The 17,178-nt window shown below is 36.0% G+C and overlaps 1 protein-coding gene across 1 annotated transcript in view; it reads right to left on the reverse strand.

Moving 5' to 3' along the window:
* Window positions 1-1,736: 1,736 nt before the first annotated feature.
* The window catches only part of LOC123553760 (DNA excision repair protein ERCC-5-like), a 38,688-nt gene continuing 23,246 nt past the window's right edge, over window positions 1,737-17,178 (reverse strand). Inside the window, 5 exon segments of the mRNA XM_053548826.1 lie at window positions 1,737-5,439; window positions 5,817-5,889; window positions 14,766-14,892; window positions 15,055-15,317; window positions 16,008-16,195. Coding sequence (XP_053404801.1) covers window positions 3,751-5,439; window positions 5,817-5,889; window positions 14,766-14,892; window positions 15,055-15,317; window positions 16,008-16,195 — 2,340 coding nt within the window. The 3' untranslated portion in view covers window positions 1,737-3,750.

The raw sequence follows: 17,178 nt of genomic DNA on the forward strand, positions 1-17,178 counted from the left end.
AAGTACTGTTTAAACCAAGAACAAGTTTGGTGAAGATTCATCATGGTAGCCCTTGGCTGTCCTTAAAAGGGGGTCAAGTGCCACAATTAAACAAACTTGAAAGAGGTCCAAGGATGCTACAGTATGTTTGGTGAAAATCGTCATGTGGTTCGTGGAAGGTTTTTCTATTTTCAGTTCTGGTAGCCCCTAAAAGGGGCCAAATGCAACCATTTGGCCAAACATGAGAGAGGTCCAAGGATATTACAGAGTAAGTTTGTTGAAAATGCATCAAGTGATTTATGTGAAGTTATTTTAAGATTTTTCCATTCTAAGCTCCAGGTGTCAAATGGAACCATTTGAACATACTTGAGAAAGGTTCATGTCAGAATGCTACACATTTTAAGCACTTTATACTGTCTTTTGTTATGTCAAGTAAGATCAAACTTTTGTTCACCTGAATCAAAACTACTTAGTTGAATATTCAAAACTGTGAAAAAATAAGAACAATATGGGAGGTTCTAAAAACGTTTCATGGCATGTGTGCTCTACTCTATATTAAGTTCCTTTCACCTGAATCAAAGTCACAAATCATCTGTCGGCCATCATTTATTGCAAAATATGTCATATTACATTAAAGTCCCTTCAGTGGAGCTTCAGTTAATGCCTTCAAAGTTTCAGGATGAACAGCTAGAGAGAGGAATGGACAAAATAGCAATAACAAGAGCTGTCAGTGGACAGCGCTCTACTATTGTCAGTGCTTGATAGTATAATATAAGCAATGAGTAAAACTTTAACATTACAATAAGCATATTCTAAGTCGAAAAGGGGCCATAATTCAGTCAAAATGCTTAATAGAGTTGCCTCCTCCTTTTTACAGACTGGGGTCATGATGGTAAACAAGTATGCAAAATATGAAAGCAATATCTCAATGGACTTTGAAAATATTTAGGGTGGTACACAAACTTTAACATTTACTCTAAGTCGAAAGGGGGCCATAATTCAGTCAAAATGCTTGAAAGAGTTGCCTCCTCCTTTTTACAGACTGGGGTCATGATGGTAAACAAGTATGCAAAATATGAAAGCTATATCTCAATGGACTTTGAAAATATTTGGGGTGGTACGCAAACTTCAACATATGTGTGACGCTCACGCTCGCGCCGACATGTCGAGTAGGATAGCTCCGCTATTCTTCGAATAGTCGAGCTAAAAAGTGATTCAACTTAGTCCTGTACATCAACAAGAGCTGTCAGTGGACAGCGCGCTCGACTATTCTCATTGCTTGATAGTATAATATAAGCAATGAGTAAAACTTTAACATTACAATAAGCATATTCTAAGTCGAAAAGGGGCCATAATTCATTCAAAATGCTTGATAGAGTTGCCTCCTCCTTTTTACAGACTGGTGTCATGATGGTAAACAAGTATGCAAATTATGAAAGCAAGATCTCAATGGACTTTGAAAATATTTGGGGTGGTACGCAAACTTTAACATTTACTCTTAGTCGAAAAGGGGTCATAATTCTGTCAAAATGCTTGATAGAGTTGCCTCCTCCTTTTTACAGACTGGGGTCATGATGGTAAACAAGTATGCAAAATACGAAAGCAATATGTCAATGGACTTTGAAAATATTTGGGGTGGTACGCAAATTTTAACATTTGTGTGACGCCCACGCTCACGCTGACACCGACGCCGGGGCGAGTAGGATAGCTCCCCTATTCTTCGAATAGTCGAGCTAAAAATTAAACAATGTCAAATATTATTGCTGATAATTTATTATCTAAGTCAAATCAAGACAAAACAAAATATTTAGAAACATTGTAAGAGATTATCTTAACACTAGTTCTGTTATAAGCACTTCATGGCATGTAATAAATAGAAATTTTATATCAACAAAAATACATCATTCTTAGTTGTACATAAATATCACAGATAAAAATTCGCAGATAACATTTTACATTTCATACAAAAATATACATCTATCATTAAAAAACTGACCAATCTAAAGCTACCAGGCTACCCCACAGGGGCCATGATGGCCTCAGAAAGTACATTTATCATTAAAAAATTGACCAATTTAAAGCTACCAGGCTACCCCAAAAGGGCCATGATAGCCTCAGAAAGATCACCTGAGTTTCACAGCAGTTTTGGTTGGGGGTTATGCAAGCAAAATATCTGAGACATTATATTAAAATACAGTCTGAGTCATATGTCAAGTAGCCATTAAGTGAATGAATGATGGCACAGTATACTAAGAGACAATATCAAGAACCATAGCAAACTGAAAGTAAACAAATGTGTGTGTGTGTGTGTGTGCTTGTGTGTGTGTTTGTTTGAAGAAGTAGAGGGAGTGAGGGTTATGTGGGCAGGAGCTTCAGGAAATTTGGTAGAGGGTCACCCTGGGAACATTTGTAGAACATAGATGTTTGAATTTGGGCTAGCAAGTTTTCCATTTAGAGAAAACAAGCCTGCCCCATAAAGGCAGCCACGCTTTTTTAGCAAATCAATATGGCTTGAAAAAGTCTGGTAAAAGGTCACCCAAGAATCATTAACAGCAATTGAATCTGCATTTTCAGAGGAGATGTTCAAAGTCTTTCATATAGCCATACTATCACAGACAAATGCATGCCACAGATTTATGAGGAAAAGAATTTAAAGGTTTTCCTTTAGTTTGCCATGGCAACCAGAATTCTGAATGGATGACCTAGATTTGAATGAATCTGAAAGGGACCACCAAAGGAATATCCTGTAAAGTCTGGTTGAAACTGGCCTGGTGGTTCAAGAAGAGATGTTTTTATAGAAATTGTGGACAACAGACAGATGGATGATGAACGGACATCGAATGATCCTGAAAGCTCACCAAGAGCACTTAATGCTCAGATGAGCTAAAAGGTAAATGTCCATGTACTCTAGTAACAATAAAGAAACAAAATAGAGCCTGGTACTTTTGTACAAGAGGACACAATCCCCCATCTCTTAGTTATGCATTATACATAATAACAATGTAGAATTATTATATTATTATACCAGATTTATATAGCACCCTTTTCATGATCAATTTCATGTTCAAAGGCGCTTTACATGGTTCAAATTCCGCCACACAGGACGCATAATTCATCCTCTACTAGTACAGACACAGAGCAATCTGACCAGAGGGACAGAGTGAGACAAAGCCCCCACGACAGAGAGATCAGAAATTACAGGATACAGGCTTGTCAGGCTAACTTAGCCTATCTCGTTTGAATAGACAGCCTGGTTCTTTAACATGCCCAGTGTATAGCAGTGGATTGCCTGGGTTCCTGACCAGTACACCTCTAGTTGGGTGGGAAACTATGAAAAGCGTTTCTGAAAATTCCCAAGTAGCTGCCGGGGATCGAACCCCCGACCTCAGGATTGGAAGGCCAGTGTGCAAACCACTGAGCTATCCGTCCACCTATAATTAAATCTAGGTAATTTAGAATATTAAAGAAAATCAGGAACAAGTTGCTGAAAAGTTTTTTCCCACTAGATAACTAACTTTCTTGCTAAATCATCAACCCCAGTTTACAAAATATTCATCAATGTATCTGGTAAAAATGGCAATAAACTTGTTATAAGGAACAATGTTCATTGTTTAATCTGTATATTTGACCACACTAATAAATATGAAGGCCACAGCAACTTTGTTTGGAAAGCTTTTCTGTAAGGTGATTGTTTTATACAATTTTTGTAATTTCTAACAATCAGGAAGCTAGTCTTTCGTTTTAAATGCAGAATTAAAGTAACATTATAATTTAATCATCAGAATCACTTTCAGATAAATTCACACTTTCAAATGTTTTCTTATTTTCTATCTGTTTTGATTTTACCACTGTTTCTACTGGTGCTATAGTGTGAAGCTTTATTTTCCCCTGACCCTTTGCACTTTGCTTCTTTTTCTGCCCTTTCTTCTTGTCTGCCCAAGGCAATCCAGTCACAACTGGCTTAATTGGGTCATTTGTATAAATACTGTCATGCTTTGGTTTGCTCAATTTTGCACCGGTCTTTTCTGCTTTAATTGGCTTAACAGTTGCAACAGACTTAACTGATTTACTTTCATCAATTAAAATCACCTTTTCAGACATTTTCAATTGGTTGGATTCAGTGCAACTATCACTTTTAACTTTATCCACTTTTTCTTGTTTGAACATTGATTTAATAACTACAGATTTATCTCTCGTACTGTTTGTTCGGCTTGACCTGGTCCTTTTTGTTCCAATCTTACAAGATTCTTCAGAACCAATATCTTTAAAATTTGAGAGTTTTGAAGTAGCAATTCTTTCCTCAGAGAGTTCTTTTCTATTTCTATTTATCTTAACTGATTTTTTATCAAAATCTGAAGTCAATGCAATGGTCTTTTCTGAAGATTCAACAGCTTTAACTATTTCATCTGTCATTGTTTCAGGCCACTCTTCCATTTCATCCTCCTCCTCCTTTATAAACCCACCTTCATTTGCAAACGTATCATCAATAATTTGATCTGTTTCAAGCAAATTTCCATCTTGGTCTGCTTCTCCTTCAGCTGCCTCTTCAACAGTATTGCAAACATCAATTACTTTATTTATGTCATCTGCTCCACTTTCAAGGTGCAGAATTTCATTCACATTCATCACATTTTCGATTACCTTTCCTTTTTGTTTGGACATTTTAACAGGTTTAGCTACATCAAAACTACATCCCATTTTCAGGTTTAATATTTCATCTATGTTTAAACCTGTTTGTATGACATTTATTCCACTGCCTCCTTCATCTTCCTCATCATCAAAATCACCATCACTATCATCAAAATCACCATCATCTGATGATGATGATGTTGTTGAAGAGTCACTTTCTGAATCAACACTTGATTCACTATCCGAATTAAACCTTTCTTTCTCCTCAACTTTTGAGCTCCTTAAGCTTCTAGTTGATCCCGCACCTTTGCCTCTGCCCCTTCCACGACCTCTGCCCCTGACAGATTTACCTTTTCCAGTCTTTTCCGAACCCAGTTCTGCATTATCAGTGTTCTTACTTTCATTTGCCACTACATCAAGTACAGCAGTTTCATCAGGAGCTTCTTTTAAATGCCCCTGAGCTTTTGGATTTGGTTTCTTTTCTGTCATACTTTCTATATTCCCACCATTTTCCTTCTGTATAACAGCTCCATCGTTTTTCTTATTAACAGCTTTGGTTCTTCTTTTACTTACACTACTTGTACCAGTGACTTCCTTTTGATTGTCACAATCATATTGACCTTCTGACCCAGTCTTTTCATCATCACCTTTACCTTTCTGACCTTTTGACCTAGTTTTCTTTTTGACATTCTTCTGTTCATCATCAGAATCCTCTTGTTCTTCTGTAGGGTTGATGAATTTATTCACTACTTTTTGGAGTCTCTTACTTTTCACAGGTGCAGGGTTCATGTAGACCTCAGGTTGGAAAAATGCACTGATACTTCTTTGATGCTGTAAACGTGTAAATGTAACATTACAATTATTCAGCTTTAAAAAAAGCAACAGACGTATGTTTTGCTTTGGTGATAGCAACCTTCTTATACATAGTTTTCGGTATCAGTGCAAGTTACACCTTTCAAGGGTATGTCTCCAGATAAACATTATAAATTCAAAATTTGAAGAACTCATAGCACCATATATCAAATCTAGGCCTGAAGATGATGGATTTGGTAACTATTAATATATATTTCTTTGTTTTAATTCAAAAATGAACAACACTGGTTACTACAAACAGCTATTAAAATTTTGAAAATTTGATGTAACTCTTGTGGCATGCTTAGGATCAAATGTTCATTATACATGTAAACATGATGTAGAGGTACTCTCACCTGTTTTTCACTCAATCGTTTGAGTACAGGTAGAAGAACCTCATCTGTCTTTTCACGATTCCACTTCAGCTTACTCCCAGCAAATGTAGAGGCAAGTTAAGGAGAATATATCCCAAGTTTATACTACCAATCTAAGTTGTTTTTTTTTTCTGTAAAAACTTATTTTTTTCTTCAACAAGAGCTGTCCGTAAGACAGCCAAGCTCGACTATTCGAGAAAATTGTCCCAGAAGCAGGAAAATATTACACAAAATGTTAAATATCAAAAGAGTTTTTAGTTCAAAAGGGGACATAATTTGACCAAAATGCATATCAAAGTTATGGGACTTGATGCTATCAACTAGTTTTATAACCCCGAAGGCACAAGTGAAGTTTCAATTCAATATCTGCATTAGTTTTGGAGATAGTAACTTGCATGTAAAACTTGAACCAGATTTTTTTAAGTCCAAAAGGGGGCATAATTTGCCAAAAATACATGTCAGAGTTATGGGTCTTGACCCAGTGAGGTTGATAATTGATCTAGAAAATGAAAAAATAAGTTTCAAATCTATAAGCCTTCAAGTAATAGCTGTATGTACTTGCACGCAAAACTTTAACAAGGATTTTCTAAGTCCAAAGGGGGCATAATTCGGCTAAAATGAAGGTCAGAGTTATGGGACTTGATGCTATCAACTAGTTTTATAACCCCAAAGTTTCAATTCAATATCTGCATTAGCTTTGGAGATAGTAACTTGCATGTGAGGTTGGTAATTTATCTACAACAAGAGCTGTCACTAATGGTGACAAATGCCCCCGCAGCGCCTTGACCTTTGACCTGGTGACCCCAAAGTCAGTAGGGGTCGTGTACTCATTAAGTACTATCAGCATGTGAAGTTTGAAGGTCCTGGGTGCAGTGGTTCGCGAGTAAAGTGCCTTCATGCAAAAAGTTAACGTTGCTTTCATGCAAAAAGTTAACGTTGTGACAAACAGACGGACAGTTGAAAACTAATATGCCTCCCTTCTGGGGCATAAAAAGAAGAAATAAGTTTCAAATCTATATGCCTTTTAGTAACAGCTGTATGTACTTGCACGCAAAACTTTAACCAGAATTTTCTAAGTCCAAAAGGGGGCATAATTTGGTCAAAAAGAAGGTCAGAGTTATGGGACTTGGTGCTATCAACTAGTTTCATAACCCCAAAGACACATGTGAAGTTTCAATTCAATATCTGCATTAGTTTTGGAGATAGTAACTTGCATGTAAAACTTTAACCAAAATTTTCTAAGTCCAAAAGGGGGCAAAATTTGCTCAAAATACATGTCAGAGTTATGGAACTTGGCCCAGTGATGTTGGTAATTGACCTAGAAAAAGAAATCAAAGGCCTGAAGGGCCTGAGAGTTGGCTAATGATTGATGTACTGGTAGTATAGTCTAACAGTTTCAGTTTGGTTTTAGTTTTTTTCCCCAACTGAACAGAGATTTTGTTACAATAGATGAAATGGACATTCAATCGATGCCTAGTAAAACTTTGATTGACATTATACAAGTATTTAAACCCAATATATTTCTCTAAAATTGAAGAGTGGTTCGCAGAAATAAAAATGTTGAAAGTACAAACTACAATTTGACAGGTGACACTAAGATACTGCCCATGACTATAAATATTTTTCCAGTAAACATTTGCCTCCGGCATTAGCAAAACAGGCAATTATCGGCTGGTATATATTCGCACATGATAAAATTTGAATATGAAAATTTATATATTTATATTTTATAGCGCGGATTGCCACATGCAATTTGTAACGGATGGACGAAAGAATTGTTCAGATATTTTACAGATAAGGGGCCTGGCAATAACCGTGTCACACGCTAGGTATTGTTCAATCATATTATAAGGGATGTGAATTTAAAGTATACTTACTTTTGCGTTTAAAGATATGTAAATGTTGCTGAGTGTCAATATATAGTGTCATGAATGTTTACACTGACAGGAAAATTGCGCATTCGAAACTAAGAGAAGTTACTCGGACTAGCTACCAATTTCGGAAAAGATAACCAATATTAATAAATGCAGTTCTTTTTTAGTTAAAACCATCATTTATTCTATTTCAGACCTGTTAACCCCTTCAAAACCATGTCAGTAGTCCCCAAGTCTATGTACTTTCAATTATCCGTTTTGATTCATGTAGACAGACAGGCCCAGACTGGGCTGAAAAAATGTTTGAGCCATTTTTACGTGGTCGGTAGCAGGGTGGGTTTGGGGAGGGGTGTTCCTTCCCGCTTTGAAATGCAGTCAGATTTTGAAATGGGCATTGTGGCAGGTGGTAAAAGAGCAGATGTATCAAACTGTAAAGTGGCAATATGGGGGGAGGGTGTGGGAGGATACCCCCTCCTGCAATTAGGGTTTGGGGTATCACCACAAGGAAATTTTGAAAATGTAGACCCTTGATACTGCCTTTGGTGCGATTTCTAACTGAAAATTTTATGTTACAATTTCTAAATATTACCTCTAGATTCCTTTTTAGTATTACAATATTCAAAGTTTGAATGACTGTCACTTCATATTTTTACTTTCAGGTCATGCCTCAGCACTAGAATATAAGTCTGATATTGATTCTATGTATGTATTATAAAAATAAATTCTAGAATCATTTCTGTTACAATAATATCTATCATGTCTGTTACTTTAATGTTTAAATTTCATAACACAGCTCGATATTTACCCAAAATATTATATCCGGATATGATTACACTTTCTTTTATACCGCCAAAATCTCCAGTTTCAACAATATGTTTTACAAATTGTGATGATATGAAGACAGTTTAGCAGCAATTGGCAATATCTGACATTGAAATTTACGGTGAAATTATTTAAATCATTTCATAAAAAAAAAATTTATCGTTTCGTCAAAGCACTCTAACATAGACGATCTACTTTCGATTTCAAAAACTACAAGAAAATACAATTTAATGTTTCGCCGATTTGTTTATTTCTCGAAAAATAAGAAATAAAATCATTTTTAAAATCAGTAGTAATTAAACAAATCAGTAAGAGCTCTTTCTCGGGATAATTTATCCGCTTACTGACTGCAAAAATCAAGCCATGTGTCATCATGAAAAGCAGAATGGGTGACGGTTTCATTTTTTTGCGAACCAGAATCGTAAGCAAATTATCCAAACCAGTCAAAATTCCAGAAAGGTTACGATCTAGATTCTTTCTAGTATTACAATATCCAAAGTATGACTTGACTTCATCTTTTTACTTTCAGGTCATGCCTCAGGACTAGAATACCAGTCTGACATAGATTATATGTAGGTGTAATAAAAATAAATTCTAGAATCATTTCTGTTACAATAATATCTATCATGTATGTTACATGAATGTTAAAATTTCATATTAAACACAGCTCGATATTTACCCAAAATATTATATCCGGATACGATTACACTTTTCTCCATTTTCAACAATATATTTTACAAATTGTGATGATACGAAGGCAGTTTAGCAGCAACTGGCAGTATCTGACATTGAAGTTTACGGTTAAATTACCTCTTATTTAAATCTTTTCATTAAAAAGTTGTTTCGTTTCGTGAAAGCAGCCAAACATAGACAATCTACTTTCGATTTCAAAAACTACAAGAAAATACAATTTTATGTTTCGCCGATTTGTTTATTTCTTGAAAAATAAGAATTAAAATCATTTTTGTGGGCAGCGAAGCGTGACCACAGATTTACCATACCACAAATTTACGGTCAAAATTCTTATCCGAAACCGAAGAACAAGTAGTTCCATGTCCTCCATAAATTTTACGTAATTTAAGTCTGTTTAACTTTCAGAAAGCTTCTGAGATTCAACTTTATCAAAAAATGCACTGCATAAGTACAAATTTGTCGTAATCTATATTCTACAACAAAAACAACGCCTATGAAAATGAGCATGCTTGCTTTGATCACATGACCAAAACAATTCTTCATCACGTGACCATAATAAACTGTAAATAACCTATAAAAATACTATATAGTACTTCAGCACCATCCGCGTAGATCTATAATCGGTATTAAAACCAAGCTGTGTCTTTTGTAAACGTTTTAAATTAAAACTCAGTTCCTGCTAGAAAAGTTAATCGAAATTTTATTATTATAACAACTGTTACACCAGAGCTTTGTTGTTTCAAAGAAGTATATATATATAGCTCTTTGGTTGTTTTGGTCACATCTAACTAGCTTTCAGATAAAATTGCACCCGTGTATCCGTTGAACTTTGTAGCATAGAAATTGGTTTATAGAAAGATATATTGCATGAAATCAACTGAAGAGGTGTTATCCTATTTATTTTCCATAGAGAAAGATACGATCCTTTCATAATATTTACGTAAATAATTTTTATTTGCAATTGCAGCCGTAACGGAGGGGGCGAAAAATTCGTACCTGTTTCCCGAAAATACGAACGTAAGCACTTCAATTTGATTTAATATTACATTCCACCTGGCGTTTGTGATTGACATATCATTAAAGGGTATAATTAATTCGAAAGAAGCATTATTTTTCACAAATTCGCATTTTAATCGCCGATAGATTTGCGGTGTTTTCGTCCCCAAATAATCACGTTATGGAGTACGATTTCTTCTCGGATAATTATACAATAGCGGAATTCGGAAGACTGCAATGAAATCATTTGAGATCATTCAAACTAAGTAAGAAAAATTTAAGTTTTCAATATTTATATTCGTAAAAAGATCCTTTGGAAGATAGAATGCAGCCAAGAAGACTAATAGCAGACTCGGTTTGATTGAGCCTGTTCATGAGAGGTAATGAAATGTGCCCCTAGCGCCGGCTTATGCAGAACTCTATTACACATATGTTGAATGGACTCATGATCCCAAAGGACCAGAAATTTAACAATACTTAAACATGCATGTTGTCATGATTATGAGACATATTATATTAATCTACAGTTGAAAAATGACTGAATGCAACCCGAAGATCATGATGTGTGCTGATATTGGAGATAGTAGTAGTTGTTTTGGTTGTTTTGAAATTGAATGAAACATTTAATTTCATTGTAAATATTCTTTTATGGTTGCTTTTAGTTTAAGAATAATTCTGAAATGTCTTTTACCTATGTAATTTATGTTTAATATATTCACAGTCTGCTATTACCAAGATGAGATCTCATTTGGAAAATTTTTTTTAAAAAAAAATCACCTGTCAATGTCACAGGGGCCTGAACATGGAAACCCGTTTCTGATCAATAACTTGAGGACCACTGACCCAGAATGTTGAAACTTCATAGGATGACAGGACATGTTGAGTGGATGACCCCTATTGATTTCTGAATCATTTGATCAAATGTTAAGGTTACAAGAACCAGAACTTTGAAAACGGTTTCCAACCAATAACTTTAGAATTATTTGACCCAGAACCTTTAATCACGATGATAGGAATTACAAAGTCAATGACCCTTAATGTTCTGGGGTCACTTGACTTAAGGGAAAGGTCACAGAGGCATGAAGATGGAAAAACTATTTCTGGATCAATAACTTGAGAATCAGTTGACCCAGAATGTTGAAACTTCATAGGATTATTGGACATGCAGAGTAGATGACTCCTGTTGATTTTGGACTCACTCGAGCAAAGATCAAGGTCACAGGGGCCTGAACATGGAACACGGTTTACTTGAGAACCATTTGACCCTGAATTTTGTAACTTCATATGGGGATTGGACATGCCAAGTAGATGATCTCTTTTGCAGCCAAACATAAGTGTCTCTTTGTCTTTCGCTCCTATCCTCTATTGACTTCTTCCCTATTACGACGACTATGCATTGGGGGACTAGGGAGACATGGGCATTTTCTAATTTGGAATTTAGTTGCCCTCATTCGAAGGAGATGGGATAAATTGTAAATGTTAATGTTTGATGATGGATGTTGGCCAGTCTGTAAACAAATCAGTTTCCGGATGATAGCTGGAGAACGCTTGGGCCTAGGATCATGAGATTGGGAGATTTGTCATGACCAGGAAATGACCCCTATTGGTTTTGAGTTCAGTAGGTCAAAGGTCAATATCACATTGACAATAGAACTTTTTTGCCAGAAAACTAGATTATGCTTTGGTCTAAGATCACATTTGATATGGTGGTCATTTAAGACTGGTAAATGACCCATGATATTGATTTAAGATCAAGACGTTAAATGTCCAGTAGGCAGTGACCAAGTAATTTCTGTTCCTTGTCAGTTAATTCATGCAAGTGTTCTACAAGCTCTTGTTATAACTAGAATCTCAAAACAACACATAATTATCAATTAGTCCATGACCTTTCCGTAAAAGCAGGGTGTTTACCATTGATTTGTTGAAAAATAAATGCTTATAATTAAAAGGGAAATTGAGCAAAATTAACCAAACCTCACAAAATTTTCAATAAGCACACAAGCTTTGCTCATATATTATTTTATTCCCTTTGACAGAGTAAAAGCAGAGTTTTACCCCTTGATTTAGTAAAAGAAAGGTTGAAAATGCTTATTAATCAGAAGTAGTTTAACTAGAATCACCAAACTTAAGCTATCGGTTCATGCCCATTACTAGAAGCTGCCAACCGCTGCCCACATCAGTCCTCTCAGTGCTTTGATTAATATCTGTAGTAACTAAACAAACCAGTAAGAGCTTCTTCTTCCGATAATTTATCCGTTTACTGACTGCAAAATTCATGTGTGTGTGTAGAAACCCACACAAAGTTTATAGAAATCATACGATGCGTGTATACGTTCAATGTGGGAGAATTAAGGCTGATCGGGATCGGCTATGTTACCTAACGCATCCAGACGATTCAGGTTTTGTTTTTAAAAAAGCATTGTGTGCATTTCTGTAATTTTATATATGTTTTTATACGCGTAGAAATTATTAGACATGCGTCTTTGCATTATTTCTATACGTAATTTACGCTAATACGCATCTTATCTGGAGCCCTGTGGAACTATTTTTTGTCTTTCGCTGGATGTTACGCAAGCTTTGTAAGCCTGCGCAATTCATAAAATGCACATTTATGCTTAATGAGTTACATTCGAGTATTGCACAATTACAAGTCATAAATGTGACAGATTACATCGTATATTGGTCATAGCAAAGGGAATTCACACAACTTAACTTCATTCATGCAGTGAACTGTTTGAAGTTTGAGAAATCTAATGGAACTACATCCCTTCACTGTGTTATTTGGTCCATTTAGACTTAGAGAATCGCTGGATAGCAAGGACTCGTCAAAACGATTTCATCGTTTAGCCGACTCAAAAATAGGTTTCAAAGCTATATGCCTTTAAATGACAGCTGTGTGTACTTGCATGCAAAAACTTAACCAAGGTGTGACGCCAACGCCGACAGTGAGGCCGACGCCAGGGTAAGTAGAATAGCTAGATTATTCTTCGAATAGTCGAGCTAAAAACTTATTACATTCATGGGACAAGAGCTTGTAGAATATGAAATGCCCACCTTGATGCGTTCAGTAACTGCACAAGGAACAGAAATTATTTGGTCGCTGTGCACTGGACGTTTGACATACTGACGTCAATAATTATGGGTCATTTACTAGTCATAAGTGACCTCTGTATCAAATGTGATCTTAGATCAAAGCATTCTCTAGTTATCTGGCAAAAAAGTTCTACTTTTTCTGGGTCAAAGTGACCTTGACATCTGACCTACTGACCTCAAAATCAATAGGGGTTATCTGCTGGTCATAATCAACCTCCCCATTAAGTTTCGTGATCCTAGGCCCAAGCGTTCTCAAGTTATCACCCTGAAACAGTTAAACTATTCTGGATCATAGTGACCTTGACCTTTGACTTCAAAATCAATAAGTTCATCTGTTGGTCATGATCAACCTCCCTGTCAAATTTTGTGATCCTAGGCCCAGGCGTTGTAAACGATCAACTGTTCCAGGTCACTGTGACCTTGACCTTTGACATGCTGACCTCAAAATCACTAGGGGTCATCTGCTGGTCATGATCAACCTCCCTATTAAGTTTCGTGGTCCTAGGCCAAAGCATTCTCAAATTATCATTGGGAAACCATTTGACTGTTCCGCATCACTGTGACCTTGAGCTTTGACCTACTGATCTCAAAATGTATACAGGTCATCTGCTGGCCATGACTAACATCCCTATCAACTTTCATGATCCTAGGCCAGAGTGTTCTTGAGTTATCATCCGGAAACATGTTTGTTGTCCGGGACACTGTGACCTTTACCTTTGACCTATTAACCTCAAAATCAATAGGGGTCATCTGCTGGTCATGACCAACTTCATTATCAACTTTCATGATCCTAGGCCCAAGCGTTCTTGAGTTATCATCCGGAAACTGATTGGTCTATTGACCGGAGGACCGACAGACCTACCGACATCTGCAAAACAATATACACTCCTTCTTCGAAGGTGGACATAATAAAATCATGCAAGAGTTCTATACAATATCATTTACATTTGCACAGCTCCCTTTTGGCACTTGACCCGTATTTTGGCAAAACTTCAACCATCAATGCAGAGTTTGTGGGCCTGAGCCCCCACCCTGGACTCACGACCATGACTTCTTCTCATATGACACCAGTATTGGTTTTTCCAGGAAGCGGATTCGAGAGTGGTTCCAATAAGTTTGTGTAATGTGAGCTATATTAACCACATGACTAAACAAGCTCTTCTGTATTTTCAAGTAATAAAAATGGCATATTGTAAAACCACCAATATTTGTAGTGTACTTACTTTCGTGGATTTTGTTACTATGAAACCAGCAAATTTCATGGTGGACTAATTTTTCATGGATTTTATTGTTGCATCAATCCATAAAATTAACTCCCAATCAGCAAATTAAATTCCAGTTCATGTTATATCAAAACTAGGACATCTCGAACTTATAACCCCACAAAATTGCCAATACCACCCAAAGTATGAAATTTCCTGCACACAAAATTAACTGATTTTACGGTATTTACACCTTTGATCATTATCAAGGATATTGTCTCAGCTGCTCAAGATTTGGTAGAGACCAAGAGAACTTCTCTCTGGAATCATCAACAACTGGAGATAGGTAAGCTTCAACCACCTGCGGATTTGGGAATCCTGAAAATGAAAAGGTATGCAAAAAATATGTCCTTGGCAGAAATAAAAGAAGTTTGCATGGTGATCACAATAAAAAAGTATGCAAGTAGTTTATCTAATCAGCATTAAAATGGCGTGCAAAAATTACATAATGAAATAGAAAGAGACTTTTTTCAATGTTACCTTCATCTATATCCAAATCCCTCAACTTAGAAAGAAGTTTAGATTGTTTTGAAGGCACTTTGATTTCCTTCTGAGCATTATCCCACCATGTCTTCAATTTAACGAGACTTTCAAGACCATTCCCTGGAAACTTTGCCAGAATTTCCATTGCAGTGACAGTTCCAACACCCCGGATTCCCTCGGTGTAGTCGCTACCACAAAGCAGGGCAATATTTATCAGGCTTTCTCTGGTTAACCCCAGCTGTGACTTGATATTCACTTCTCTGCAAGTACAATAAACGAACACTGTAGTTAAATACGATAATGTTAGCAAGAGGTCGTTTCATCAAAATCTGTCATTCCCTTTAAAAATTTCTCATGATTCAAATAAAACTGTAACCTTTAAACACTCAACACTTTTTAACTTATCAGTCTCTTTTATATCTTCAAAAGGCTTTGAACAACCTGAAAAGCTGCAGTTGCTGTGTCTATCAACAATGGCAAATATCCAAGCAATTTTATCCACTTTGTAAACAAAATTTAATAAGACCTGTCCAATAATCTGAAAAGTAATCTGTACAAAAAATAGGACCTTAGATGTTCAATACAAAAAAGTAAGTATTTCTTTTACCCCATGTGCATACAAACTGACCTGATGTAGCTTAGTAAGCACATTTTACTAATACAAAATTCCTTTTCCTTTACTGTAAGACCACTCCCACCCAGCTAGCTAGAGGACAAGATTCCCAGATAGTGTTCTAGATGATGATTCACTTCTGACAATGTGTTCATTTATCCTGCCACTCTGGTGTATGTGGGGAAGTTGTCATTTTCTTGCTGAGAACAAGTTAATACTGGTAAGGAATCAAATAATGTTGGTAAGGTTAACTGACCTGTGTACATACTTAGTGTAACTGAAACTCTGTTACATAAGTGTTAAACATAATACAAAGAAAGAAAGAAAACCTACTTACTTAAAACACTCTACATGTTTTTGCTGATTGAAGAAGTTCTTAAAAACACATTTTCCACCAAACAGCCAGATATCGCTATCATCTGTTATTGTTCCATTTGTGAGTTTAATGAGCTCTAATTGAGCACACTGAGCTTCAGCTTCAGTTGGACTCACAATAAATGGGATACCAAACAGCTGAAGTAATTCCTGAAAAATATTACTCGCAATAAATGGTATACCAAACAGCTGAAGTAATTCCTGAAAAACATTACTTGCAATAAATGGGATACCAAACAGCTGAAGTAATTCCTGAAAAATATTACTCGCAATAAATGGTATACCAAACAGCTGAAGTAATTCCTGAAAAACATTACTTGCAATAAATGGGATACCAAACAGCTGAAGTAATTCCTGAAAAATATTACTCGCAATAAATGGGATACCAAACAGCTGAAGTAACTCCTGAAAAATGTTACTCGCAATAAATGGGACACCAAACAGATGAAGTAATTTCTGAAAAATGTTACTCGCAATAAATGGGACACCAAACAGCTAAAGTAATTCCTGAAAAATATTACTCACAATAAATGGTATACTAAACAGCTGAAGTAATTCCTGAAAAATATTACTCGCAATAAATGGGATACTAAACAGCTGAAGTAATTCCTGAAAAATATTACTCACAATAAATGGGAAATTGGATACCAAACAGCTGAAGTAATTCCTGAAAATATTACTCGCAATAAATGGGATACCAAACAGCTGAAGTAATTTCTGAAAAATGTTACTCGCAATAAATGGGACACCAAACAGCTGAAGTAATTTCTGAAAAATGTTACTCGCAATAAATGGGAAACCAAACAGCTGAAGTAATTCCTGAACAATGTTACTCGCAATAAATGGGACACCAAACAGCTAGAATGTGTTTGTCGGACACAGGGTGTGCCCCCCACTGGTACATTTGTCACAAATAAGGGGCAATAATTCAAATGTTTGCAGTCTTAATGGGGTATAGCCTCAACAAACATTTTATGAAAAGGATTCATTATTCTAGGCCCTATACTTTTTGAGCGATGAACATCACAAACAAAAAATCCACTATTTTGGCTATTTCAAGGGCCATAACTCTGTAATAAGAGCTAAGATTCTCAATAAGAATGCCAAGTGTGCAAGGTCACATCACGATAAAG

This window comes from Mercenaria mercenaria, chromosome 7 (genome assembly GCF_021730395.1).
Source record: "Mercenaria mercenaria strain notata chromosome 7, MADL_Memer_1, whole genome shotgun sequence".
NCBI lineage: Eukaryota > Metazoa > Mollusca > Bivalvia > Venerida > Veneridae > Mercenaria > Mercenaria mercenaria.